This window comes from Artibeus jamaicensis, unplaced genomic scaffold (assembly GCF_021234435.1).
Source record: "Artibeus jamaicensis isolate MK-2021 breed Jamaican fruit bat unplaced genomic scaffold, CSHL_Jam_final scaffold_804, whole genome shotgun sequence".
In the NCBI taxonomy this organism is placed as follows: Eukaryota; Metazoa; Chordata; class Mammalia; order Chiroptera; family Phyllostomidae; genus Artibeus; species Artibeus jamaicensis.
Genome location: NW_026522055.1, coordinates 1,996,391 through 2,022,264, shown reverse-complemented (window position 1 = coordinate 2,022,264; position 25,874 = coordinate 1,996,391). Strand labels below are relative to the sequence as shown.

The window sequence follows — 25,874 nt, the reverse complement described above, 5'->3', positions numbered from 1 at the left end:
GAACCAGACCTCCTAACAATATAACAGAAGACACTAAGGTCAGGAAAACCTCAATTACTGAACCAGGGATAAATAAGGCGTCTTCTCTTGGAAGTGTTCTCATTAACTTCACTCAGGTCTGTTCACTCATCCGACTAGGACGATGTCTCTATTGGGGAATCTCAGTAAAAATTGTCAGGTTTTCTCAGCCTAACATTTCTCCCCATAGTCCTGCTTTTGGACAAAAGGTGAATCTTCTGGATCAGGAAAATTCCACTGCCGTACTACACTGTTATCTCTTCGTTTGATTCTGTGTAAGAGTGTATTCTTTTTCAATGTCTGGTAGAAATATTGCTGGGGAATGTTTGGCTCCTTTTATTGAACCAAGAGTTTATGTAATGCATAGCAAGTCTTAGTGCTTCTAGCAATATAGTAAGTCGTGGGCAGGAACTTGCTTTTTTGAGGGATAAAGATCCTGCACACAGTGAACACACACCTTGTATGAGGACCTGCATACAGTACTTTCCATGTGTCATAACACCCTTGTGAGATGGGGTTGGTCTCCCCTCATCAACAGCACAGGAAACTGAGGTACAGAGAGGTAAAGTGACTGATGTTCTTGTTGTCACGCTCTTAGAAGCAGTGAAGTTAGAACTCAATCCAATCTGCCTAAAACTAAAGCCCCATTACTGTCCACAGCTAAGAATATCCATAATATCATTTATAATCCAGTAACTAGAGAAGTATTTACTCCATAAGAATCAGTGTCTGAAGTCTTGCTTTACCAGAGAAGCTCTGGGCTCCTCAACGAGGGTAGCATCAAACTCTGAGTACTTAAAGTACTCAGCACTTTCGTGATGAGGCTATGCCTCTTGGCCTCCAAGACTTCTGCTTGTGAGAGCTGAGGGAATGGTGGAGATCTTGAATTCATGATGATTTGATCAGGAAGGCTTCTGGGCAGAACCCTGACTCTGAGAACATGAGAGCAACCTATAGCTGACCTCCTCCTTCCCATCCTTGCTCCCACACACCCAGTGCTACTCTGAAGTGGCAGAAACCCCAGTACCAGCTAGTCCCAAAGAAGAAAGATTTTTTTTCTCATTTGTACTGTGTTCTTGAGAGGTGTGATGTTGAGAGGCATGGAGTACTTGAGACATAAATGTAAAGTTCTTCTTTAGTCATTAAAGGTGTAGTAGGTGTTGGCTCTCCCCACATCTAAAGACACAAAAATAGCGAAGGTAGATTCTGGAATTCCTCCTGTCCCTCTCCTTAAGCCCCGGTCCCCAGGAACCAGGCATTGAGTGTCCCACACCATGAGCTCTCCTGGGTCTGCCTAGTGTGCTCAGGGCCCAGGGGTTCCTGGCCCCACACACATAGGAGACACTGAGCTGGATGGTTTTCTGTGATCACGCAACCTTCAGGGATCATTATGCATAAAATAGTTGATACCAAATTTTTGTCCTGGTGGGCTGATGATGTAAAAATGTTTTGTCTCTGCATACCCTTACTTTGCTACGACAGAGTAAACTCTCCCCTCCTCCCAGCCTTATTGTGAAGCAGGTTGCCTGTGATGCAATGAACATGACTCAGCATGACGAGAATGCCTGTCCTCCCAGTACAGATGATAGACCTGGTGGGCTCCAGGCACCAGGATGGTGCTGTTCGTGGTGCTGAAATAGTGCCGGGTCCTGTGCTCAGAGATCGCCCAGCCATGAAAGGGGTCTCATGTCTCTAGCACAGGATCCAAGCCTGGGAGTGGTCAAAAGTGGTGGTCTGCCTAAGAGAAAGAAATGTGAAGACATGTGGACTCTCCTATCAGTAGTCTGGTGTTCCCTTATCCTTCTCTCTGCTTCCTGAGTCAACCAAAATGATTCTTCTTGGAGCTATCCTGGTTTGGGGGGTAGACTTGAAAGTTGCAGTGTGGTTCCACTGACTTCATTTAAAGAGGAGTTTTCAGGGAGAAGACAGAACTTTGAGGAAGAACTTGCCTGGGGGATTGATTGTTAGTGGTTGGTCAGAGATGCAGAAGGACCAGGGATGGTAGATTTTTGTAGGCAGGATAAACAGACTCAAGGAAGTAAAGGGAGCCTACAGTGGCCCTTGATTTGTGGATAAGGAGGCCACAGATGTCTGTGGGAGGTGGTTTTAGACAAAGAGAGGGAAGAAACCAAGAAGTAGGGGTTTAGGAGTGAGGGGGCTTCTCATGTTGTCTCTGGAGCCACAGGCACCCACTCTCACTCTGGCCTCAGAGAGAATAAAGGGGAAGCTCTGTGCATCCCAGTTCAGAATGAGCTCCAGGATGTCTCAGGACACAGGCTGCGTTTAGGGCATCCAATTAGCTGAGGGGCAGAACACTTCCCTGTTGGTCCTGGTGTGCCTTCTTTGCTTTATAGCATTTAATTGACTAACTTCTTTAGATAACATGTGATCGGGAATGACCAAAAACACACAAACTTATTTATAAAAATAGTTTAGTTATTCTTACATGTTCAAACTTCAATCATTTTCAATTTACTGTCCATTGGATGCAATACATTTATCAAGCCTTTTTATTCCTCTGCTCAAAACAGTATTTGAACTTGCCTAATTTAAAGCTTTTAGCACTTCTGCCATTTTTTGTTACATCTCTTTCCATTGGCAATACATCTCCTTTTAAGGACTGTTTTCAAGAGACAGCCAACTACAACAACAAAAAACAATTACTCAGGGAAAAATTAAAAGAATTGCAATGGGATGGCAGGAGGATCATGCCATTTTTAGTAAAATGGAGCTGAAAACTCAGCACAGTGTGGCCAGGTGCACTCACAAATCACCCACCTGTAAGTGGGCAAAGGCATTGAAAGAGTCTTCAAACAAAATCGCCGTATATAGTCTCTCACAACAACACCCCATGGCGCACTGAAACACATTGGTTTCTAGAACACTCACCTAGTGGTGGAAGCCAGGTGCACTCCAAAGGCATGCCCTCCAGAAGATAATTCCAATTGGGGGGCTCCCCTCATGTAATATATTATTACTAAATACATCTCTACGTTGGGAAAACAAGTCTTCTCACCATCCTCAGGAATTTGTTCAAACATCAGAGTTCATACTCTCAGAGGCCCCAGATTATCCCCTCATGTCACCTGATCTTTTTCTTGCATCTTTCCTCCCTAAACACATATGACCATTCAGCATGCTCTAATAATTTTATTTAATTAGCTGCATCCATCCTCTTGTCTTCAGAATGCCAGCTTCTAGATGAGAGAAAGTTTTGATGCTGGGTCATGGTTGCGTCCTCAGTGCCTACAACAAGGCTGCCACCTCCTAGGTGTTCAGTTATACTTCCTAAGGGGTCTGTAAAAATTGGGCTGATTTTGGTTTCTTTCAGAGCTACCCAGGATTCACACACACATGAACACACACACACACACATAACATGAGTTGACTTTTAATTGATTGGAGTAATGGTCAGCCCTTGGAGATGTAGGAAAGGGAAGGGCATTTCAGCAGAAGGAACTACACATGCAAAGTCTCAGAGACATAAAGGCCCTGACTCAGCTGGTGTGAGATGGTGTGAGATTCAGGGACATGAAGGAATTTGTTTAAAAAAACAGTCCAGCAGTGGACAGACCATGCCAGGCCTTCATCCAGCCCCTGCTGATTGCACCTAATCTCTGGCCATGGAGAAGAAATGCTGCTGGTGAAACCCTGCAGGAAGTGGATGGTACATCTCAGGCAACAGGATCTGGAGGTAGAAGGTTGGTATGTTTAAAACTCAGGGAGAAGAGGAGGCCACAGGAACTACAAAGGCTTTGAAGTGGAGGAGAGGGCATCAAGTTCAGCTGTTATTAGGAAGAAGGATGGACAAGTCTTAGTGACTTCCCAGAATGGGGAGAAGAGAGGGAGGGCAAAGTGGAGAAATGCCACCCAGACCTAGTATTAGAGAAGGCAGCCACCAAGTCTTCACTGTCATGGTGACCTGAGCAGAGAAGTGCATTGGGGGAGCAAGGTAGCAGCTCAAGTTTTACAAATGCTGAGTGGAGGAATGCCAGGGACCATACTGCAGGAGGTGTCAGAGGGATGTTGGGTGGTGAGACACCTACCATACTCACCTGACAGATTAACTTGAGACAGTGCTGGCTTTCTCCATGACCTGTGTGGGCCTCGTCACCTTCATCAAGTGGTACCTGACCCTGAGAGAAGAGATCAAGGTCTTTCAGTCCATCTGGTTCAGGCTACAGTTTGCAGCAGACCCAATCCCCTTCTCCCTGTCCAGGAAATGGAGGGAGACTGAAGTAGGAGAGGGCTGGTGTGACCCCACAGATTGTCTGGAGCACAGCAGGTACCTCCAGCCAGGACCCTCACAGTAGCTGTCCATGGTGAGACCTCACCCACCAATGCTGAACTCAAGACAGTCCCACCCCTGATTTTTGGGCATCCCCACCTCTGTTTATAGACTCAGCCACATGCCCCCTGCCATTCTCTCCCCTTCCTCCCCACTGGGGTAGAGCTCACATGAGGACGATGAAGCAGAGGAGGAGGAGCAGTATCTTCACAACAGCTTCCACAGTGGCCACCAGTACCACCACTGCCATAGGCCCTGATTTTCCTACAAGAAAGAGGTTGTGGACAAAGTCATCTGCTGAACCACAATCCGGTGTCCTTCCACTGCCACTAGGAATCCGAAGGTCACCTTCCAAGCCTTACTGCATCACTGGATTCCAATGACATTTGCCCTCACCCCTGACCCTGATCTGTCCACCAGTGGTTCCACAGATAGTAAAAGGCCTAAGTTGGAATTCAGCGAAATAAAACATTCTATTACTAATTAACACTATGGACAAAGTGAAAAGCCAACCTGTTTAATAGGAAAAATGTTTGCTAATCATCGAATTGATAAGGATTAGTATCTCCAGTGCAGATAAACAACTCTTACAACTGAACAACCAAAATTCAAATGGGGCTTCCTTCCAGTCAAGATGGTGGCATAGGCAGACATGGCTCCCCTCTTTGCATAAACACAGCAAAATTACAACTAAAATATAGAAAAACCATCACTCAGAACCATCAGAATCGAGTTGAATGGGAGTCTGACAAACACAGAATTAAAGGAACCACATCCATCCAGACCAGGAGGAGCGGCAGAGACATGGAACAGGCTGGTCTCTTACCCATGTGTGGTAGATAAACAGCCCACAGGGATATCTCAGGAGCAAGCAAACCTAGCCCCACTCTGGGCGCCCCCAGTCCAGGGTTCCAGTGCCACAAAGGTAAGTCCCTACAACTTCTGGATGCAAAAATCAGGGGAAATTGCATCAGTAGAAGAAAATGCTGGATCACTAAGCACTTCCTCTTAAAGAACCTACACACAGACTCATCGACTCTGACTCACTCCCTCTGAGCTCAAGTGCCAGATGGCCCCTAGAAGGGCCCCAGCGGCATACTGAGAGAGGCTGAAGTGCCTGGCATCAGGGAAAGTATTGGCCATTGCTCCTTTTCTGAGCCCTCCCTCCACTGATCCACAGAGCCGGCAGGCTGGTGCCATACCTGAGACTCCATCACCTGGTTAACACTCTTTGACCCACCTTGGAGATCTCCAGAGACTCTGCCCCACCCAACTTATGGGTCCACCCAACCTGCTTTTCCATATGAATAGCTGACCTTGGCTCATGGTTCACAACTTCCCAAATGCTATCAAACAAGCAACCGCTGGCTTCAGTGAACCCCAGGCCTGGCACTAGCAGCAGCCAGATTAGATTCACACATTGGTTTCACCTGGGAATCTCCAGGCCAAACACAAGTGACAGCCTTCTCAGATTGCTTTATAACCCAGGAAAGGTGGCCACAGGCAAAACACCAGTGGGGGCTGACCTTGGCCTGCACCATCTGGAATATCCCAGGGCCAGTGCACCCAGTGGACAGCTATAGACCATGTTGGAGCTCCACCATCCTGTCCCTGCACAGCTGATCCTCCACAGAGGGCAGAAGTTTGTGGTAAGTGGTTACAGCCAGTCCTTGCAGCTGACTGGCCTGGGTAAATCCCTTCCAGTGTTCTGCCAACAGAAACCAAGGGTCAACTATATGAGAAATTGTACTCAGTCCACCCAAAGGGCATGCCTCAAATAATAAGTTTCAGTGAGAAGGGAGGCTGTGCCACTGGACCCTACAAAAAAACCTACTATATTAGGCCATGCTACCAAGACATGGAGCCAAAGAAGCTCTACCTAAAACATAGAAACAAACACAGGAGGGCTGCCAAAATAAGGACACAAACATAGCACCATTTATAAGGATGCTCAAGAAACTTAGTGAGGACCCCAGCACCATAAAAAGATCCAGGCAGAAATAAGGATTCATTAATTGAAATAGAAAACAATTTACAGGGGAACAAACGTAGTGTGGATGAAGCCAAGAATCAAGTCAAACATTTGGAACATAAGGAAGCAAAAAACAACCAATCAGAAAACAACAAAAAAGACTACAATAAAAATGAGAGTGGTATAAGCAGCCTCTAGGACAACTTCAAGAAGTCCAACATTCGCATCATAGGGGTACCAGAAGGAGAAGAAAACGGGCAAGATATTGGAAATCTATTTGAAAAAATAATGGAAGAAAACTTCCCTAATTTGGTGAAGGGCAGAGACATGTAAGTCCAGGAAGCACAGAGAGTCCCAACCAAATTAGACCCAAAGAGGACCATACCAAGACACATCATAATCAAAATGCCAGAGGTTAGAGTTAAAGAGAGTATCTTATAAACAGCAAGAGAAAAGCAGAGGGTTGTTTACAAATCAGTTTCCATAAGACTATCAACTGAATTCTTTAAAAAAAAAAACTTTACAGGTAAGAAGGGGTTGGCAAGAAGTAAAGTGATGAAAAGCAGGGACCTACAACCTACATTACTCTATCCAGCAAAGCTCTCATTTAGAATGGAAGGGCAGATAAAGTGCTTCCCAGACAAGGTAAAGCTAAAGGAATTTAAGATCATCAAGTCATTATTACATGAAATGTTAAGAAGACTTACTTAAAGTGGAGAAGAAGGCCAAAACTATGAACATTAAAATGCCAACAGACTCACAGCTATCAACACCTGAACCTAAGAAACAAAAACAAACTAAGCAAACAACAAGAACAGGAACAGAATCACAGGTATGAGGATCATTTGGAGGGTCAGCTACTGGAACAGGGGAAATGGTGCGGGGATCATGAACCATAACTGGTAGGCACAAAAGAGGCACAGAGGGGTGAAGAATACATAGGAAAGAGAGAAGCCAAAGAACTTACACGCACAACCCATGGACATGATCTAAGGGGAGGGATTGCCAGAGGGAAGGGAAGTGCCAGATGGAGGCAGGCAAAGGGAGAAATATTGGGACAACTGTAACAGCATAATCAATAAAATATACTTAAAATGAAAAAAGTCAAACAAACCAATTAAAATTGGGTACAAAACTTGAAAAATGTTTTCTTCAAAGATAACAGAGAAATGAACAATTAATTCATAAGAAAATGAACGGCATCATTTTTCTTGCAGAAATGCACATCCAAACCACAGTGAAACAGCCCCTCACTGGTGGGGGTGTGAAATGGTACTGCCACCAAATGGAACACAGTTGGGAATTTCCTCCAAGAGTTACCCATACTAACTATGATTCGACTCAGCAATTCCACTCCCAGGTATATGCCCAAGAAAACAGAGAACATGTTCAAACAGACTGAAAGTGACAGGAAGGAAGGAGAGAGAGGGTTAGTTGTGGAGAGAAGGGGAAGGGACAAGACAAAGAATATGTATGAATGATCAAGGAAAAGGATTACAGTATAGGAATTAACTGTTGGAGCTGTGGGTAGGAGAGAGACAGGAGGGCAAAAGGGGGTGGGAATTAAGACAACTGCAACAGAAAACAACAATAAAGAAATGAAAAGTTAAGCAACATTCACAGCAGCATTATAATAGCCAAAGAGGGAAAACACCCAAAATGTGCATCAGCTGCTCAGTGGAGGAACTGAAAATAGTACATCCATACAATGCAACATTATTCAGTTTTGCATTCATTTTTATTTAAAGGAAATACTCGGTTATGGAAATATTACTCTTGATTGCTGAGGTTTCCTTGGTTTATCAATGTCTCACTGGCCCAATTCACATCCCGGCCTGAAAAGCAAGGACTTTGTGTCCCAAGACACACCTGTCCAAGACCCATCTCTCTCCTAAGACCCACCTTCGTCCTCTTGCTTCTCCCTCCCAGCCTCCACTCCAGTCCACAGTTATGGCCAGGCAGCACAGGAACTCATTGGTTCCCATGGAAATTTCAGGCTTCATAGCCTTGCCCAGACCAGAGCTGAGCTCCCCTCTCTTGTTCAGGGGCTGCTGGATGGATGTGGGGGTGCAGTGGTTGCTGACTTCCCCCATTCACTCCTCAATCCCCTGGTGCACTCACTGGTCAGAAGGAGGTTCACAGAGAGGTGCAGGGAGCCCTGAGGGTTCTCAGCCTGACAGGAGAATTTCCCTTCATCTCCAGCCTGCACTCTGGGCAGCTCCAGGACCCCAGGCTTGGGGGAGCTCCGGATCCAGTTCTTTTGTGTCCAGCTCAACCGGGCAGGGGGGTTGCTGTCAGCTTCACAGACCAGACGCAAGTAGTCACCCTCCATGACTTCAACAGATGAACCATCCTCCAGGACTCTGGGTGCTGCAGAAAGAGAGAAACAGAGGGTCAGAGTGACACCGAGGGCAGTGGAGAGTCTGACAAACTCTGTCACCCCTGCCTGGTGGGAATGACTGTCTACCTTCTGTGCAGAGCAGCTTGACCACTTCTCTCAAAACGAGAAAGAACATGTGAAGTAGCTGTATTCTGACTTTAGCAACTTATCCCACAGAGGAACACACGCACAGGTGGGAGAACAGACACAGGAGAACTCCTTGCAGAGTTTAGGTTAGAACAAGAGAAGACCCATGGTTCTCCATTGGTAGATGACATGGACATGGCCACAGCCCTCCATGCTGTGGAGTAAGCCACTGTCATGGGGAGGAAGGAGGACGTTGATCCTACTGATGGTGAAGGACCTGTCAGATCCTTCAGGTGGACCAACCAAGGTTCACAGCAGCACGTGGACACTGTTCATGTGCCCAGAGGAGATTGGGCATCTGAGGACACACTTCAGCACCTTCTCAACTGTAGGTCCTGTGACTATATTACCTGTTTAAAACTTATCAATTAAACTATCAGAGGGAAATTAAAACATGGGCCTGGAGGACTCATCAGGAGAGGGAAGGTCAGGGGCCCTGAGGGGCTGCTCTGCATGTGGGTGGTGCCTCGTTCTCCTGGTGCAGCTGACAGGGGCCAGGAGAGTCCTCACGGTGGGGTGGGGAGGGAGTGATGGACCAGCTGCTTGCAGCAGCCTTGGGCCAATAGAAGGGCACTGGGTTCCCCCACATGGGGAAGTCTGGTCACTGGGGTGAATTCAGGCTGAGGTATCACCCACACTGCCCTGGTTTGGAGAGGCTCTGCTCCTCACAGCCCATGATAAGCACCTTCCTACCTGAGTCATTTCCTCGGAGGAAAGTTACAGTCATGTTCTGTGGAGAATCTGGGACAGAAAGACATTGGGGACCAAAGTCAATGGTGAGATCAGTGCACATTGGCTCTTCACCCCCAGAAGCTGCTTAAATGGGGGAAAGGAGGAAGCAGGCATGCCCCTGACCCCATCCCAGAGCAGATTCAGAGCCAAGCACCCAGTGTCTGAGGCCCTGACCCCCACCCATCCTGCTGCCCTCAGGCCCCCAGCAGGGACCCCATGTCTGGGTCCAGTTCTCACAGGACACATTGAGGTGGATTGTCTTCATGGTCACTCTGGCACCAAGCAAGGTCACCTCACAGGTCAGGGTGGCACCATTGTCCTGGGGCCGTGGGGTGAGGGTGAGCACTGAGGAGTTGTGGGTCATGGGGACCAGGGAAGGGTGAGTAGTTGATGTCCAGGAGAAGAGGGGGGGCGTGCCCCGCTCACAGGCCCAGGGCACAGAGCAGGTCAGGTCTGTGGGGCGGCCAGACTCCAGGGTTCCTGGGATGAGGATGTCAGGTGTGTGGGTCAAGGCTGGTGAGGAGAAGGATGGACAGGGCATCAGGATGAGGGTGCCATGTGCAACCTTGAGAGAAACCTCAGGCTTTGGTCCAGCCCCTCCCTCTGAGCCCTGACAGGCTGCACTCCCAGTCACCTCCCAGGATAGGGCCATCCCAGCCCTGCCCCAGGGTCACTTTGAACTTTCCCTGTGGCCTCCTCTCCAGGAAACTGTTCCTTACCCGTCACACGCACGGTGAGTTTTTTCCGTGTGAAGGAATATTTTAGCGTAGTTCCTCTCTCCACCCGAAAAAAGTACGACCCATCATCTGTCTTCCTGGCGTCTCTGATGTCCAGGGAGCAGTTGTGGGCTGCAGGATCCCCAATGAGGAGGAATCGGCCCTGGGTCTCCTTCTGCACTTCACGATCTTGTTTGTTTGTGGCCACTGGAGCATCCTTGGTTGTATGAGCTCCTTCCAGGAACCAGAAGCCATAAGCTGGGTCAGCCTCAGTCCAGCCTTCCTGGGGGTAGGACACACTGCAGGGCACGAAGACACACAGGCCCTCCTGCACTGTCACCAACTCCTGTACTTGCAGCATGTATTCGGGCTTCTGAGCCAGGGACCCTGCAGAGAAGGAAGGGTCAGCCACAGCCCCCACACCACCTGCCCCACTCAGACCCTTGGGCACTCACCTGCCCACAGCAGGGGCAGCGGCAGCAGCAGCAGCAGCAGCAGCATCTCTGGAGGTGTCTGGGTGCCTGTGTGTGTGAAAAGGAGGAAGACAGCAGGAGGAGGGTGCATGGTGACCACAGAAGCTGAGGAGGAACATGGGGCCTCCTTGTCCACAGAGGAGGAACCTCAGAGCTGGAGCTCTGCCCCTCTCTGTGCACAGCAGGCAGACACCTCACAGCCCAGGGAGCCTGCACAGCTGCCTGGGCAACCCTCCCTCAGCCCCCTTCTCCCACTGCAGCTCCCACAGCAGCAGCCTCTCTGGGGCTGGCAGTGCCATGTTCCCTCTGGGAGAGTTTGGTTCTCAGGGTGCGTCTCTCACAAGCTAGAACTAAGTATTGCAATAGTGACAGAAGGCTGCACAGGAAGGTGAGGGTGAGGTCACAGCAGTGACACTCATCAGAGAAGGTGCAGAGGGACCCTATCAGGGCAGGACAGCCCTTCCAGTTCAGCCATCTGCTCCCCACATCCACTCCTGAGAGCCCTGAGGCCAGGGAGGGTGACAGACAACCAAGTCACACCCCTCTGTCTGTGGCATACTTCCTGCTTCCCTTCATGCCCTCCTCCAGGGAGGGCACTTCCTGTACTTATTGTGATGGTATTACACATGCCCCACATTTCCCCCACTTTACCCACCTCCACCCAGCCCCCACAACACCCTGACCTTCACCACACTATTCTCTGTGTCCTGGGCTTTGCATATATGTTCTCCTAACCATTTTTTTGAGAGAGAGGGAGGGTTGAGGGAAAGAAGAAAAGGAGAAAGGAAAACATCAATGTGCTAGAGATACATAGATCAGTTGCCTCCCACATGTCCCCAGCTGGTGACCTGGCCCACAACACAGGTTCATGTCCTGACTGGAAGTTGAACTGGGGGCATTTGCTTCACAGTCCAGTGCTCAGTCCTCTGACCCACACCAGCCAGGACATAGCTAAACTTTTTATCTCCTTTCACCCAGTCCCCCTCACCTTCCCATCTGAGGTCTGTTGTCTGGTGTATGTATGCATGCCTCTGGTTCTATTTGTTCATCAGTTTGTTTTGTTCACTGATTCCACCTAGAAATGTGAGATCATACACTGTTTGTCTTTCACTGACTGGCTCCTTTCTCTTAGCATAATAATCTCCAAGCCCACCCACACTATCACAAGGGCAAGAGCTCCATTTTTACAGCTGAGTAGTATTCCATTGTGTAAATGTACCAGTTCTTTTCATCCGCTCAACTGCTGATGGACACTTGGGCTGTTTCCAGATCTGGCTATTGTAAATAATGCTGCAATGAACATAGATGTATATACATTATATATAATGGGTGGTTCAGGATTCATAGAGTATATATTCTCAGAATTAGAATTGCTGGGTCAAAAGGCAGTTCCTTTTTTACTTTTTTTTGAAGAAACTCTATGTTGTCTTGCACAAGGGCTGCACCAGCCTGCCTCCCCACCAACAGTGCACTAGGGTCACATTTTCTCCACTTCCTCTCCAGCACTTGTTGTTTGTTGATTTATTGATGGTAGTCTTTTGGGCAGGTATGAGGTGATACCTCATTGTACTTTTAATTTGCATCACTCTGATAATTAGTGACATTGAACATCTTTTCATATGTCTGTGGGCCATCTGTGTGTCCTCTATGGAGAAGCATTTGTGTCCATTCAGGTCTTCTGTCCATTTTTTTAAATTTATTTTACCCTCACCTAGGAAAATTTTTCATTGCTTTTAGAGAGAGAGCAAGGGACAGGGACCCAGAGAGAGAGAAACATCAATGTGAGAGAGAAATGCTCATTGTTTGCCTCCTGATGTGCCCAGAATGGGGATTGAACCTACAACCTAGGTAGGTGCTCTGGCCAGACCTCAAATCCACAACCATTTGGTTATGTGACAAAGTTCCAACCAACTGAGCCACACCAGCCAAGACCCTCTGCCCATATTTAAATTGGATTGTTTATCTTCCTGGTGTTGGGTGGTGTAAGTTCATGACCTATCTGGAAACTAATCCCTTACCAGATATATCACTGGCAGTCATATTCTCCCATATCCTGGTTTCCCTTTCCATTATGTGGATGGTTTTGTTTGCTGTGCTGAAGTTCTTAGTGTGATGTGGTCCCATTTCCTTATTTCTTCTTTGCTTCCCTTGCCCTTGGGGATATAACAGAAAAAGTATTGTTGTGTGAGGTGTCTGCAATTTTACTGCCTGTGTTTTCTTCTAGCAATTTTATAGCCTGGTGAGTTACATGTTATCCATTTTGAGTTTATTCTTGTGTATGGTGTAAACTGGTGATCTGGTTTTATTTTTTGCATGTATTTACCTAATTTTACCAACACCCTGTTTTTGAAGAGACAGTTTTAACTCCATTTTATGCTCTTGACTCTCTGTCAAATATTAAATGTCCATAAAGCTGTGGGCTGACTCCTGGGCACCATGTTCTCTTCCATTGATAGATATCACTAAAGGCTCCACCAGAAAACTTCTAGATCTAATTAATAAATTTGGTAAAGTAGCAGCACACAAATTTTTTAATTCATATCAGTGGCCTGTTTATATAGCAATAATGAATTATCAAAAAAGAAACTAAGAAAATAACCCTATTTACTATCGCAACACAAAAGTAAGTTACCTGGGAATAAACATAACCAAGAAGGTAAAATCCCTGTGCTAGAAAAACTATAAGGCATTGAAGAAAAATGGAGGAAGATACAAACAAGTGGAACCATACACCATGTTCATAGATTGGAAGAATTAACATCATTAAATTGTCCATAACACCCAAAGAATACTGTAGATTCAAAGCAATTCCTGTTGAAATAACAATGGAATATTTTACATATGTAGAACAAATATCCCAACAATTTGTAAGGAACCCTCCGAAATATCCCCGAATAACCTCAGCAATCCTGAAAAAGAAGAACAAATTTGGAGTAACAATCTATACTAAAAAGCCATTGTAATCAAAACAGCCTGGCACTGGCACAAAAACAGGCGTACAGAGCAAAAGAAATCATTTTATGCAAAGTGGAAATGGGTCCCTCTGGTCAAGCCCCCTAGTCACAGGCGTAGGATGTGAGGGTGTCAGCCCAAAAAGACTGGGGCTCAGAAACGTGGGAGATGGCCTGGGTCCAGGGGGGATGAGGAAGCCAATTATCTTTCCTGCCTCAGTATCTACATGGTGGGCATATTCTCCCCACTCACAAGGTCACACACTGTCCCAGGAGTCACCTTGTCACTCACACCCTGGTTGGAGGTGGGGTCTCAGTAAGACAGGGAAGGGGGGACACTGGGGTAGAGAGTTGGGGCTTCTGTGTGTTAACACACACCAGGGACATCAAAGAGAGACCCACTGGCAAGATGCATGGTAAACAGAGGCTGGGATTCTTTGTGCTGAGGGGTTTGATGGGAAAGAGTGTGCAGAAAGGAAGGAAGGAGCAATTTCAAAACAGGTAAACACTTCCCCCTTTGTAGCGGCTGTTTTCATCACTGGTACCTCACGGGCCATAATTCTCATTGCTCCAGAGCATGGCTGGGTCTTCCAACCTCGGGGGCTTTGCCAGTGCAGGCTCTGCTCCCAGCAATCTGAGGGGAGGACCCTCAGACTGAGGAACGCCCACCTGGGACAGTGAGGGCGTCCTGAGAGAAGAGACACACATCTCTTTTCACGAATGGTTACTTTTTCACTGTGTGTCTGGAGGGGTCTACAAGAAATTGGAGGGTCCCATGGGAGGCAGCACATTTTTCAAGCCATGTCGGTGTTCTTGATACATTTTGGGGGCAGAAACATAAGAGAAGTGCCCCCACAAGAACAACTTAGTGAATCATCACCAAATGAACACTTTAAATATATATATTTTATTTAGTTTTTTCTAGAGAAGAAAAGGAAGGGAGAGAAACATTAATGTGTGGTTGCCTCTAGTGCACCCCTTACTGGGGACCTGGCTCACAACCCGTCCATGTGCCCTGACTGTGAATCGAACCTGCAACCCTTTGGTTCACAGGCCCACTCTCAATTTACTGAGCTGCACCAGCCAGGGCCAAATGAACACTCCTGAAGACACCGAGATGCATTTTCTTTGCCCTGATTAGCATATGTCAGTGGGCTGGGCATCAGCCTGCAAAGAGAAAGAAAGGTGCTTGGTTGGATTCCTGTCCCAGGCACATGCCAGAATTGTAGGTTCAGCTCAGGTCAGGGTGCCTATGAGGGGCAATTGATACATGTTTCTCCCTCACATCCTCATTTCCCTCCCTTATTCTTTCCCTCCCTCTCTCTCTCCAGTAGTAAATAAATAAATAAGGAAGAGGATGTTGTGGGCAACCCCAAGTCCACAAGACCCATTGTTATCACCGCAATCCAGTCTCCCTAAAGGAGCCCCTATCTTCACTTTAAAGTTAATTGTGTGTTTTATATTCCTTGCTTTTTTTATAACCCCAGCATAGCAGAGATTTGCACATATTCTTTAAGACTTGTATGTAGAGCCCTGGCTGGTGTGGCTCAGTGGACTAAGCACTGGCCTATGAACTAGGCTGTTGCTGGTTCGGTTCCCAGTCAGGGCACATGCCTGGGTTGTGGGCCAGGTCCCCAGTGAAGGGCGTGCGAGAGGCAACCACACATTGACGTTTCTCTTTCTCTCTCTCTCCCTTCCTTCCCCTCTCTCCAAAAGTAAATAAATAAAATAATTTTTTTAATAATTTTTTAATAGCAAAGGTAGGTTCTAGAATTCCTCCTGTCCCTCTCCTCAATCTGGTCCCCAGGAACCAGACTGAGTGTCCCAAGTCCATTGAGTGTCCCAAGTCATGAGTTCTCCTGGACTGCCTAGAGTGTTCAGGGTCCCAGGAGTCCTGGCCCCACACTCATAGGAGACACTGAGCTGGCTGGTTTTCTATGACCATGCAACCTTTAAGAATCATTATGCAGCAAATAGTGGATGCCAAATTCTCAGCCTCCTGGTCAGATGACACAAAAATGAGGTGTTTATGCATATCCTTCATTTTCTCTGGTATGGTAAACTCTCCCTCCCTTCCAGCATTATCTTAAACTAATTTGCCTGTGATGCAATGAACGTGGCCAGGCAAGGAGAGGATGACTGCCCCAGACTTGCTCCGGCGACGGGATGGTGCTGTTCGTGGTGCTGAAATAGGGCCCGGTCTGAAGCTCAGAGATCGCCCAGCTCTGAGAGGGGTCTGATCCATCAGGCATAGGACCCAAGACCTGGAGTGGAGAACGAGTATAACCTGCCTAAGAGACGAGGATGTGGGGGCAAGTAGACTATTTTATCAGTAGGCTGGAGTCCCCTTATGCTGCTCTTTGCTTCCTAGTTCATCCACAGGGATTCTTGTCCAAGTCTGCCTGTCCTGCTGTGGGGTGAGGTACGGAGTCAGGGCAAAGTTGGAAGTTGCAGTGTGGTTGCACTGAGCTCATTTAAGGAGAAGTTTGCAGAGCAAAGAGCTAGCTGTAGAGAAAATGACTCCTGGGGAATTGATTGATACAGTTTGGACAGAGATGTAAGAAGACCAGAGAAGGTAGGTTTTTGCAGGCAGGACAAAGAGAGTCAAAGAAGTAGAGAAAGCCCTAAGTAGACTTTCATTTGTAGATGAGGAGATCAGTGGTGTTTATGAAGAGGTAGTCTTAAAGAAAAATATGGGTGCCCAGCCAGACTGCTAAATTGGTTGGAGATTCATCCTGTACACCAAAAGGTTGCAGGTTCAATCCCAGGTTGGCACATGTATGGGGGACTACCAATTGATGTTTCTCTCATCCATGTTTCTCTCTCTCTCTGCTGCTCTACCTTCCTCTCTCCAAAATCAGTAAAATCGCCCCGGCTGGTATAGCTCAGTGGATCTAGCTCAGGCCTGCAAGCCAAAGGGTTGCTGATTTGATTCCCAGTCAGGGCACATGCCTGGGTTGTGGGCCAGGTCCCCAGTTGGGGGCACATGAGGGGCAACCACACATTAATGTTTCTATCCCTCTCTTTCTCTTTCCCTTCCCCTCTCTCTAAAAAGTAGTCTTTTAAAAAAAAGAATACATATTTCCTGTTGATGACTTTTTTAAAAAAATTAGAGAGGGGGGAAACCAGGCATAAAGGGGCTGAGGAGTGAGGGCACATCTCATACTGTCTCTGGAACCTCAGACACTTCACCTCCACCCTGGAATCAGAGAGAATAAAGGGGAAGCTCTGTGCACCCTGACTCAGAATGAGTCCTTAGGCAGTCACAGGAGAGACAGGCTGTCTCTGAGGTCAACTATGAGATAGGAGAGACTGTGGGGCAGGACACCTCACTGGTCATGTTGTACCTTTTTTGCTTTTTAGCATGTAAGTGCCTGGCCTGTGTAGATAACACAATTTATATAAAACAAAGTATATCCTGTACTGAACTGTTGCCAGAACTTTTTTTTTGGCTGTTCCTTGATTAGACCATCCCACCCCTTAAATTCTCTATATCCTTGAATGTGTAGACACACACACACACTTCCCCCTGTAGGAAGCACAACATAGAGACTGAAAACAGGGGTCAGGAAACTGTACTGCCCAGCAGCCTAATCTGGCCTGCTGCCTGTTTTTATGTGACCCGCATGCAGGGAATGATTTTACCCTTTTAAATGTTTGGGGGGGAAGCCTGGCTGTTGTGGCTCGGTGGAGTGAGTGCCAGACGGCAAACAAAAGGGAAACTCGTTCATTCCCAGTCAGGGCACATGCCTGGGTTACTGGCCAAGTCCCCAGTTGGGGACGCATGAGAGGCAACCACACACTGATGTTTCTCTCCCTCCCTTCTCTCTCCAAAAGTAAATAAAATCTTTTTAAAAATAAATATTTGGGGGGAAAGGAAACAATTTTCTAATGCATGCAAACTGCATGAATTTTAATTTTTTACTTTATTTTTATTGTTGACACTATCACAGATGTCTTCATCTTCTGCTTTGCCCACCTCCACCCAGCCCCTCCCCTTACTTCCCTCTGGCCATCACCACACTCTTGTCTGGGTCTGGGGGTCATACATATGTTATTTCCATGTCCATCAATAGTTTTACTGGAATGCAGCCCCCTCATTCATTTCTGTCCATGTCCACAGCTGCTTTCACCCTCCAACAGCTGAGTTGGGAGAGACTCCATGGTTCGCAAGGCCTAAAACATTTGCCACTTTACAGATTTCTGCTTTAGATCCAGGCAGTCTGAGGAAGGACTTACCGCTGAACCAGAATTCTACAGCTATTAAGTAGAAACTACAGTGGTACCACCTCACAGGTAACATAGAACATTGAGACTCAGATGAGAACCACAGCCATATCTGCCAGGCACTGTTCTAAACTCTTAACAGGTGTCATTAACCCAATTTTTGAAAAAAGTTTTATTTATTTAATTTTAGAGCAGGGGAGAGGGAGAAAGAGAGGGAGAGAAATATCACCAGGCATGTGCCCCGACTGGGAATCAAACCAGCAACCCTTTGCTTCAGAGGCCGGCACTCAATCCACTGAGCCACACCAACCAGGGCTGACCAGTAATGATCCTTCATGGTAATTTCACCGAGGTCATCTATCCTGAAACTGAGGCATTGTGCTTCCCAACATAAGGAAAATATGGGCTACATAATGCCTGCCATGTCCCTCAGGTCAGCACTCACCAGTGACCCACACACCTTCACGCTCTGCACCTTTTGGGATTTCTAAGTCTCCGCTGCCTTCCTCAGGAGGACCTTTGAGGCCCAGTTCTGGTAATCTGGGTTTAGGGAGCCTGAGTCTCAGTCTCCCCACCCCAGGACCTTTGATCTCCCGAGTCTCAGAAATCCCAGTTTTTGGACTCCTTAGCCCCCTGGATTTGAGTTTCAGGGGCGCGGACGCCTTTAGCCACTGGAGGGGAGATGGAGTCTCCAGGCCCGTGGGTCTGGATGGGGAAAAGTTGTCTCTGCAGCCCTGGTTTTCTCTGTCTCCAGGCCTTGGGGCTCCTGGGTTGGAAAGAAGGGTCCACGCCTTTGGGCCTGTCTAGCGGGTCCAAGTCTTCAGGCCCTGGGATTACTGCAACTCCGAGTCTCCATGATTCTGAGCCTCGGGACTGACTACAGACCTTCAAAGGTCTGGGCCTTTGGACCCCTCAGTCTTGGAGTCGGGGTCTGTAGAGTCTCCTGGTCCCGTCGGGGCCTCTCTCTCTCTTACCCTCCATCATCGAACTCCACCTCCATATGCTAGGAAATGTGTACCGGGTTATCTGGTCCGGGCCTGTGCAATGGACTGCAATCTTAACCACCACCCAAAGCCAGCCAGGCACATCCACAGAGACCCCCCCACCCCACCGCATCCCAACCAAAGTGACTGACAGTTGACGCACTTGCAGTGATCTCAGCTCGCACACTGCTCCCTCTCCCCATTTGACAGTCTGCAGCCACCAGGACCGCCTCTGCGAGCAAGCACAAACCCACTCCGAGCCCCCACCCTCGGAACGTCTGCCCTGCGCAGGCGCTGTCTCTTGCTTTTACCCTGGCGCCCAACCCCCGCCCTCCCACTTAACCCCACCTCCAAGTGATCATATGCTCTATAGTCTCTTAAAAAGCTCATGATAATCCCACAAAAGCAGATAATCTGCTGCCTCTTGGCCTTTCAACAGTCCTGCACCGCGACTGCGCTTTACCGCAGCAAAAGAAATATGTGTCTGCCAACTCCCAAGTCTATGCGCAGGCGCAGAAAGAAAACGTGGAGATGGGGGCGTGACAGGAGAGAGCACAAGGGTTTCTGGGAGTTGTAGGCCAAGCTGGATTAGTAGCCCGAGATGCTTGGAGCAGAGCTGTTGCATGGGGTTCTGGGAGCCGTAGGCAAGACATCCCGATGCCTGTGGGAGTTGTAGTCTCCGCAGTCACTTCCGCCTCGGGCTTCCGCGTTGTCTGACAGGCCTTCCCAGCCCCGCGTTCAGCACAGGTGAGTATTTACTCCTGGGCGGGTGGGCCCGTGGGCGCCCCTCTTTATTCCGATGCTTTGTAAGAATTCAGGGTCTCTGGTATTGCAGACTCGCCTTTGTGACTTCCCAACGCTTGGATCCCCTGAGGCCTTCTGGCCAGGTTCTCCACTTTGGATACTGTGGTTCGCCTGCCTCAGTCTCACCCACCCCCTCCCCCATCCCCCTGCCCCCGCCTCTAATCCGGTGCGTTCGGGAGGTCCCTATTCTACCTGCGAACCTCGGTCATTATACATGTCTCACACTGTGCATCCCCTGACGTGGCAGCAGCCCCAGGCATCCGAGGGGTGCGTGTGCCCTGGGGGCACTTATTATTCCCTCATCCTACAGATTCTGTGTGCCAAAACCTGTGTACCACGTGGAGGAAGACAGTGCTGGGGAGGCAGACACAGTGCCTGCCTTTAGTGAGCTCACAGAACAGTGGGGGAGTCAGATCTGTCGCCATGCCAGGTAGAACCATGTTTAGGCAGGGATGGAGGCATACCAGCTGCTCTGCGAGCCCAGAGGACGCGCCTGACCCAACCTGGGGTCCACAGAGTGTCCAAGGGGAAGATGCTTAACAGGGACTTCAAGCATCTGGCATGTCCCCCATGGAGTTCCTGGTCGTCCCCCGCTTCTGCTGCCCGTCGACTAAATGCTCCCACCATCCTCCCTGGTCCTTTGGCCAACACCTTACTGGTCAGCCCTGGCTGGTGTGGCTCAGCGGATTCAGTGCCAGCCTGTGAACTGAAAGGTCAACAGTCCGAATCCCAGTCAGGGCACATGCCTGGACTGGCCGCCAGGTCCCCAGTAGGGGGCACCCAAGAGGCAACCACACAAGGATGTTTCTCTGCCTCTCTTTCTCCCTTCCTTTCCCTCTGTCTAAAAACAAATAAACAACAACGACAAAAGGGGTGAGAGGATTTGGAGAAGACACTGGGCAGCATCCCGTCGGCTTTGTGGGGAACAGTGGGTGTATCACAGCCTGCTCCCCCTGCGCACTCCCTGGGTCTGTTTTGGGCAGGGTCTCAATGGAGGCAGCTTCCTGGGAGTCGACTCGCCATCCGGAATCCGCTTGTAACCTGCTCTCTTTCTCTCCCAGTCCAGGAGAAGCGGACCCCTCTCACCCAGCCCAGACCGCGCAATGCCGGCCCCGCCGTGCGCCTCCTGCGGCAAGGCCCGCGCGGCCCTGCGCCGCCCGCGCTCCGGCCAAGCGCTGTGCCGCACCTGCTTCTGCTCCGCCTTCGAGGCCGAGGTGCTGCACACGGTGGTCGCGGGCCGCCTGCTGCCTCGCGGCGCCGTGGTGGCCGTGGGCGCCTCGGGCGGCAAGGACTCCACGGTGCTGGCGCACGTGCTGCGCGAACTGGCGCCCCGCCTGGGCATCTCGCTGCAACTGGTGGCGGTGGACGAGGGCATCGGCGGCTACCGGGACGCGGCGCTGGCGGCAGTGCGGCGCCAGGCGGCGCGCTGGGAGCTGCCCCTCACCGTGGTGGCCTACGCTGACCTCTTCGGGGGCTGGACGATGGACGCCGTGGCCCGCAGCACGGCTGGCTCAGGCCGCAGCCGCTCCTGCTGCACCTTCTGCGGGGTGCTGCGGCGCCGGGCGCTGGAGGAAGGGGCGCGTCTCGTGGGAGCCACGCACATCGTGACAGGTGAACTCACGCGCTGGGATAGGAGGGACTTTGTGGGAGGGTCGGGCGCGTGCTCGGGCAAGGGTGGGCGCTGGAAGGAGGCTGAGGCTCACGCCCAAGAAGTGAAAAGGCGCCCCTGGGTGTGTCATAAGTGGCGGGTCTAGCATAGTTCAGGGCCGTGGTATGTGCACGTCCCTGGGACGGTGTGGGGCAGGCGTGGCAAGATTTTGAGTCATTGTCGTCACCTGGGTGCGCACGCGCACACAAATAATGGCAAATGGAGAGCCGGGGCGGGGTTCTCTTAGGGCTGTGGTTCTCCGCATTTTTAAATGGCACTCTGTAGGTTTTCCCTCACAAAAGGAGGGGCGTGCAGGGGTGTCTCCCTTCTGTCGTCTCCAACGCAACGGGGTCTTTTAACTCCTTTTCTCCCTCGGCTTCACCTCTCTGATAACTCTCTTCTTCTCTCCCAGTCATTACTTCAGCAAATGAATATTGGCCATTTACTGTGTGCCAGATTCAAGCCGTGTAGCCCAGAGCAAAGCTCCAAACCTCGGTTTCCTCTTTGGTTAAACGGGGGCATTAACACCATCTGGGTCCCGGAGATGCTGAGAACTAGATGTGTGGAGCACTTAGACTGGAGGCTGGAAAGCAGTGACCCTGATTCAAACCTTCGCTCTTAGGCTCAACCCAGTCCCTGCTTCTGCCCGATTCTCACGCGCTCACTGCAACCTGAGCGCTAACAAGAAAAATTAACCTTTGTGAGTTTGCGGCAGGAGGACCCAGTGGGAAGAGAAAGGCGGGGACTAAGGAAGCGTTTCTGGGTGAGCCGGGACCTGAAGGCTGCGTGGGTGACTAGTGAGGGATGAATGGAGGTTGGAGAGATGGTTCTCAGCAAAGGAAACCGCTTATGCAAAGGCCCCGAGGCGAGGATGTGGGGCCGATGGAGAAGCCCCGAGAAGAGCCGTATTTTACTGCAGAGACTCGGGTGTAAGATGAGAGGATGTGGAGGAAACAGGGATTTGGCTTAAATTCTGTGGCGACTGTCCGGTCGTTGGTTTCCCGCCATCCGCCTTTGCAGAAGCACCTGTGTCGCCAGCGCTGCTGAGGGTCTCGGGTGCCGTTTCGACTCCTCCCGTTCGGTCTGAAGCACACTTTTAACTGAGGCTGGCATGATGTCTGTAGCGTAAAGCACTTTACTGCCTCCGTGAAAGGGCATCTAGCCCAGGGCCTGCCTGGCCCAGTCGGTGGGTGGCCGTGAGGGCACCCCAGTTGCTCCGTGGGAGCGCGTGTCTGTCCCCTCCTGTTTCTTGCTGTGTCCACCTTCTGCCTTCACTGACTGCCCCACGGTCCCCGGGGCCGCCATGGCCTGCACCCCTTGCCCCCACCTGCCGGTCTCTTTCTGAGTTCTGGCTGCCCCACGGTGTCCCCATGACCAGCAGCCCCCCGCGCCCCCTCCTGACCTGCTCCCCTTCTCTCCCCCAGGTCACAACGCCGACGACATGGCGGAGACCGTGCTCATGAACTTCCTGCGGGGCGACGTGGGCCGGCTGGCCCGGGGCGGCGGCCTGGGCTCCGCGGGCGAGGGGGGCGCCCTGCCGCGCTGCCGGCCGCTGCAGCTGGCCTCGCAGAAGGAGGTGGTGCTGTACGCGCACTTCCGCCGCCTGGACTACTTCTCCGAGGAGTGCGTCTACGCGCCCGAGGCCTTCCGCGGCCACGCGCGCGACCTGCTCAAGCTGCTGGAGGCCGCACGCCCCTCGGCGGTGCTGGACCTGGTGCACTCGGCGGAGCGCCTGGCGCTGGCCCCTTCGGCCCGGCCCCCGCCCGCCCGCAGCTGCTCCCGCTGCGGGGCGCTGGCCAGCGGCGCGCTCTGCCAGGCCTGCGCCCTTCTGGACGGCCTGGACCGCGGCCGGCCCCGCCTGGCCATCGGCAAGGGCCGCCGGGGGCTGGACGAGATGGGGCCGCGTGGGGCGCCTCGGGAGCAGGTCCAAGCCCCAGCCTCCGAGGCCGTGCCCTCCTTCTAGAGACCACAGTGTTCTGTTGGGATCCGACCTGGGAGCTCAGGGAGCCTGTAAATGACACTGTGAATAAACCCCAGTTACCTTTGCCCAGGGCTTCCGTGTGAAGTCCGGAGGGGGGACGGAACCGCTGAGCTGTGACCCTGCGGGAGCTGGGGCCTGAGCCCCTGGGTCCGAGGGAGGAGGGGGCCGAAGAACTTCCCACTCCCGAGCGAGTGCGAATTGGGGGGCTGCTTGCCTCGTACCCCTGCCAGGTTCTCCGCCAGCCCTAGCCCTTCCTGAGCATCTGCTGTGTGCAGACTTTTCCTGTTTGCCTGTTGCAGGGTAAGCAAAGCCACCGGCGTTGATGGGCACGCGTCATTCACTGTAATCCTGGTGCTTCTCCGAGCCCAGTGCACGCCGCAGGCCCCGCCCCCTCAGTTCATTCCCACCGTCTCATTGGCTGTAGCCTGAGCACCAGCAACCGGCCTGAGGTCGCCTGGATGGAGAGGGACGGAACTGGGGGCTCACACCAGGGTCTGCCTGGGGCTCTTGTCCCCCACCCCCTCACACCTGAATCCCTCCTGGTGGCTCTGTGATGGATGAGGAGCAGCTGGGTGGGTTTCCCAGACCTCAGCTTCTGGGGGCCGAGCTGAGTGAGCCCGGGTCAGTGATTTAACTTCTCTGGTCTTCGGTTTCCTCCCCTGAAAATGGAATCGAAGCACTGTTGTGAGGATTTGACGAAGCACTCCATAAATGGCGCCAGCTTGGTTGTTCGCATTAAAATTTGGACACCAGGGGCTCTGGGTTTCAGGATTGCCACTTTGCTGGTCCAGGCAGGCCTTAAGCCCACAAGCTTCCTGCTGGACCCCTGGGGAGACGTGGTGTTTTCAGCCCCACCTCTCAGCTTTCCTAGGCTGGCCCCATGTCTGGAATGCCTTCCCCTGACCATCATTCTGCTCAAATCCTCCAGGGTCCTCCTGGAAGCTTCCCGGGTGGATTCTTCCGCCCTGTTCAGACCCCACCCACAGGGTCAGGCCTTCGTGTCTGGCCACTTGTACTCTTCTGGTCTCGTTTTTTCCTAATTAGATTAGGCTGGAGGACAGGGACAAGATGGCCCTGTCTCTTCCACGAGTTAAACAAACATTTGTTTAATAATTCATTCAAAAAAAACGTTTATTGAGCCCTGGCTGGTTGTAGCTCAGTGAACTGAGCGTAAGCTGTGAACCAAAGGGTCATCAGTTCGATTCCCAGTCAGGGCACATTTCTGGGTTGCAGCTGAGGTCCCCATTGGGAGCTCCTCTCCTTCTCCTTCCCTTCCCCCCTCTCTAAAACTAGATAAGTAAAGTCTTTTTTTTTTTTTTAAGTTTAATTGAGCACTTTGTCTGTGACCTGTGTCTTGGGTGTGAGAAATTCCTCCAGGGGCTAATGCTGTCATGAGCAGAAGACAAAAGCCCCGCCTCCTCATGAAGTTCAAGTCTGTGAGCCGCAGACAATCAGCAAATGGAGGACTCACACAACCACATGGTTAAGTCAACAAGTAAAATAAGGGGGGAGATGGCAAGAGCCAGTTTCCATAAGCATCAGGGCAAGGCCGCTTTGAAGAGGCAGCATTTGGACAGAGGCCAGAATAAGGCAAAGGGATGAATCTTAAAGCCGCCCTGGGAAAAAAAACTTTCTGTCTGGAGGGACAAGTTTTTCCTGCTGCTGGAGATGGAAATAAGCTTGGGAATCCAGGGAACAGCAAGGAAGTGTGTCCACAGCAGAGTAGATGGGAAGAATAATAGTAGGCGATGAGATGAGACAAGGCAGCAGCCAGGGAAGGTCAGGCTGGGTCTTTAGAGGCAATAAATACTACAACTATTCTAAGAGTGATGGCGAGCCCTTGGAGGACTTTTCACCGAAAGAGGCCAAGATTCGATTTCCATGGTCTGAAAAATCACTCCAGCTGCAATGAGGACAATGGACTGTAGGGGGCGCAAAATGGCCAACGTCAATTGAGATGACTTTTTTTTTTTTTTTTTTTTTTTTTTTTAATCCTCACCTGAGGATGTTTGTTGATTTTAGAGCACAGGTGGCAAACACAGGGCAGAGGGCTGAATCTGGTCCCCCACTTTGTTTTATCCGGCAGGGCACCTTGTTTCTACCCTGTGGCAGCGCCGAGTTCCTTGCCCCTACTTGAGGAGTAGTTACGTTTATGGAGTCCTAAAGTTACATTCAGCCCTTTAAAGAAGGCACGCGCGAGGCTGATGTGGCCCCCAGTGAACCTGAGTTTGACACCCCTGTTTTAGAGCGAGAGAAAGGGGGAAGAGAAGAGGAGAAGAGAGAAAAGAGATGAGAGAGAAGCATCAATTGATTGCCTCCTGTGCACACTCAGACCAGGGGCTGAACCCACAGCCTAGGAACTTCCCCTGACTGGGGATCGAACCTGCAACCTTTTTGTGTACGGGATGATGCTCCAACCAACTACGCTGCCCAGCCAGGGCATACTTTTCTAAAATAATATTTATTTTTTCAACTATGGTTGACATACAATATTATATTAGTTTCAAGTGTACAACATAGTAATTATTCAGATATATAATATATAATGATTCTA

The 25,874-nt window shown here is 50.3% G+C and overlaps 2 protein-coding genes across 2 annotated transcripts in view; one reads left to right on the top strand and one right to left on the bottom strand.

The window, feature by feature from the left end:
* The window catches only part of LOC119052031 (sialic acid-binding Ig-like lectin 8), a 32,415-nt gene extending 21,542 nt beyond the window's left edge, over positions 1 to 10,873 (bottom strand). The window contains exons 1-7 of the mRNA XM_053659678.1: positions 10,709 to 10,873; positions 10,257 to 10,640; positions 9,775 to 10,050; positions 9,499 to 9,546; positions 8,400 to 8,648; positions 4,477 to 4,570; positions 4,133 to 4,154 (exon numbers count right to left, since the gene is read on the bottom strand). Of these exons, the coding sequence (XP_053515653.1) occupies positions 4,133 to 4,154; positions 4,477 to 4,570; positions 8,400 to 8,648; positions 9,499 to 9,546; positions 9,775 to 10,050; positions 10,257 to 10,640; positions 10,709 to 10,817 (1,182 nt within the window). The 5' untranslated portion in view covers positions 10,818 to 10,873. The remainder of the gene's footprint in view (positions 1 to 4,132; positions 4,155 to 4,476; positions 4,571 to 8,399; positions 8,649 to 9,498; positions 9,547 to 9,774; positions 10,051 to 10,256; positions 10,641 to 10,708) is intronic.
* Positions 10,874 to 19,575: 8,702 nt separating this feature from the next.
* Positions 19,576 to 25,305, top strand: LOC119052034 (cytoplasmic tRNA 2-thiolation protein 1). The gene is made up of 3 exons (XM_053659754.1): positions 19,576 to 19,634; positions 20,753 to 21,302; positions 22,764 to 25,305. The coding sequence occupies exons 2-3, from the start codon at positions 20,795 to 20,797 to the stop codon at positions 23,300 to 23,302; spliced, it is 1,047 nt and encodes a 348-aa protein (XP_053515729.1). The 5' UTR covers positions 19,576 to 19,634; positions 20,753 to 20,794; the 3' UTR covers positions 23,303 to 25,305.
* The last annotated feature ends 569 nt before the right edge of the window (positions 25,306 to 25,874 follow it).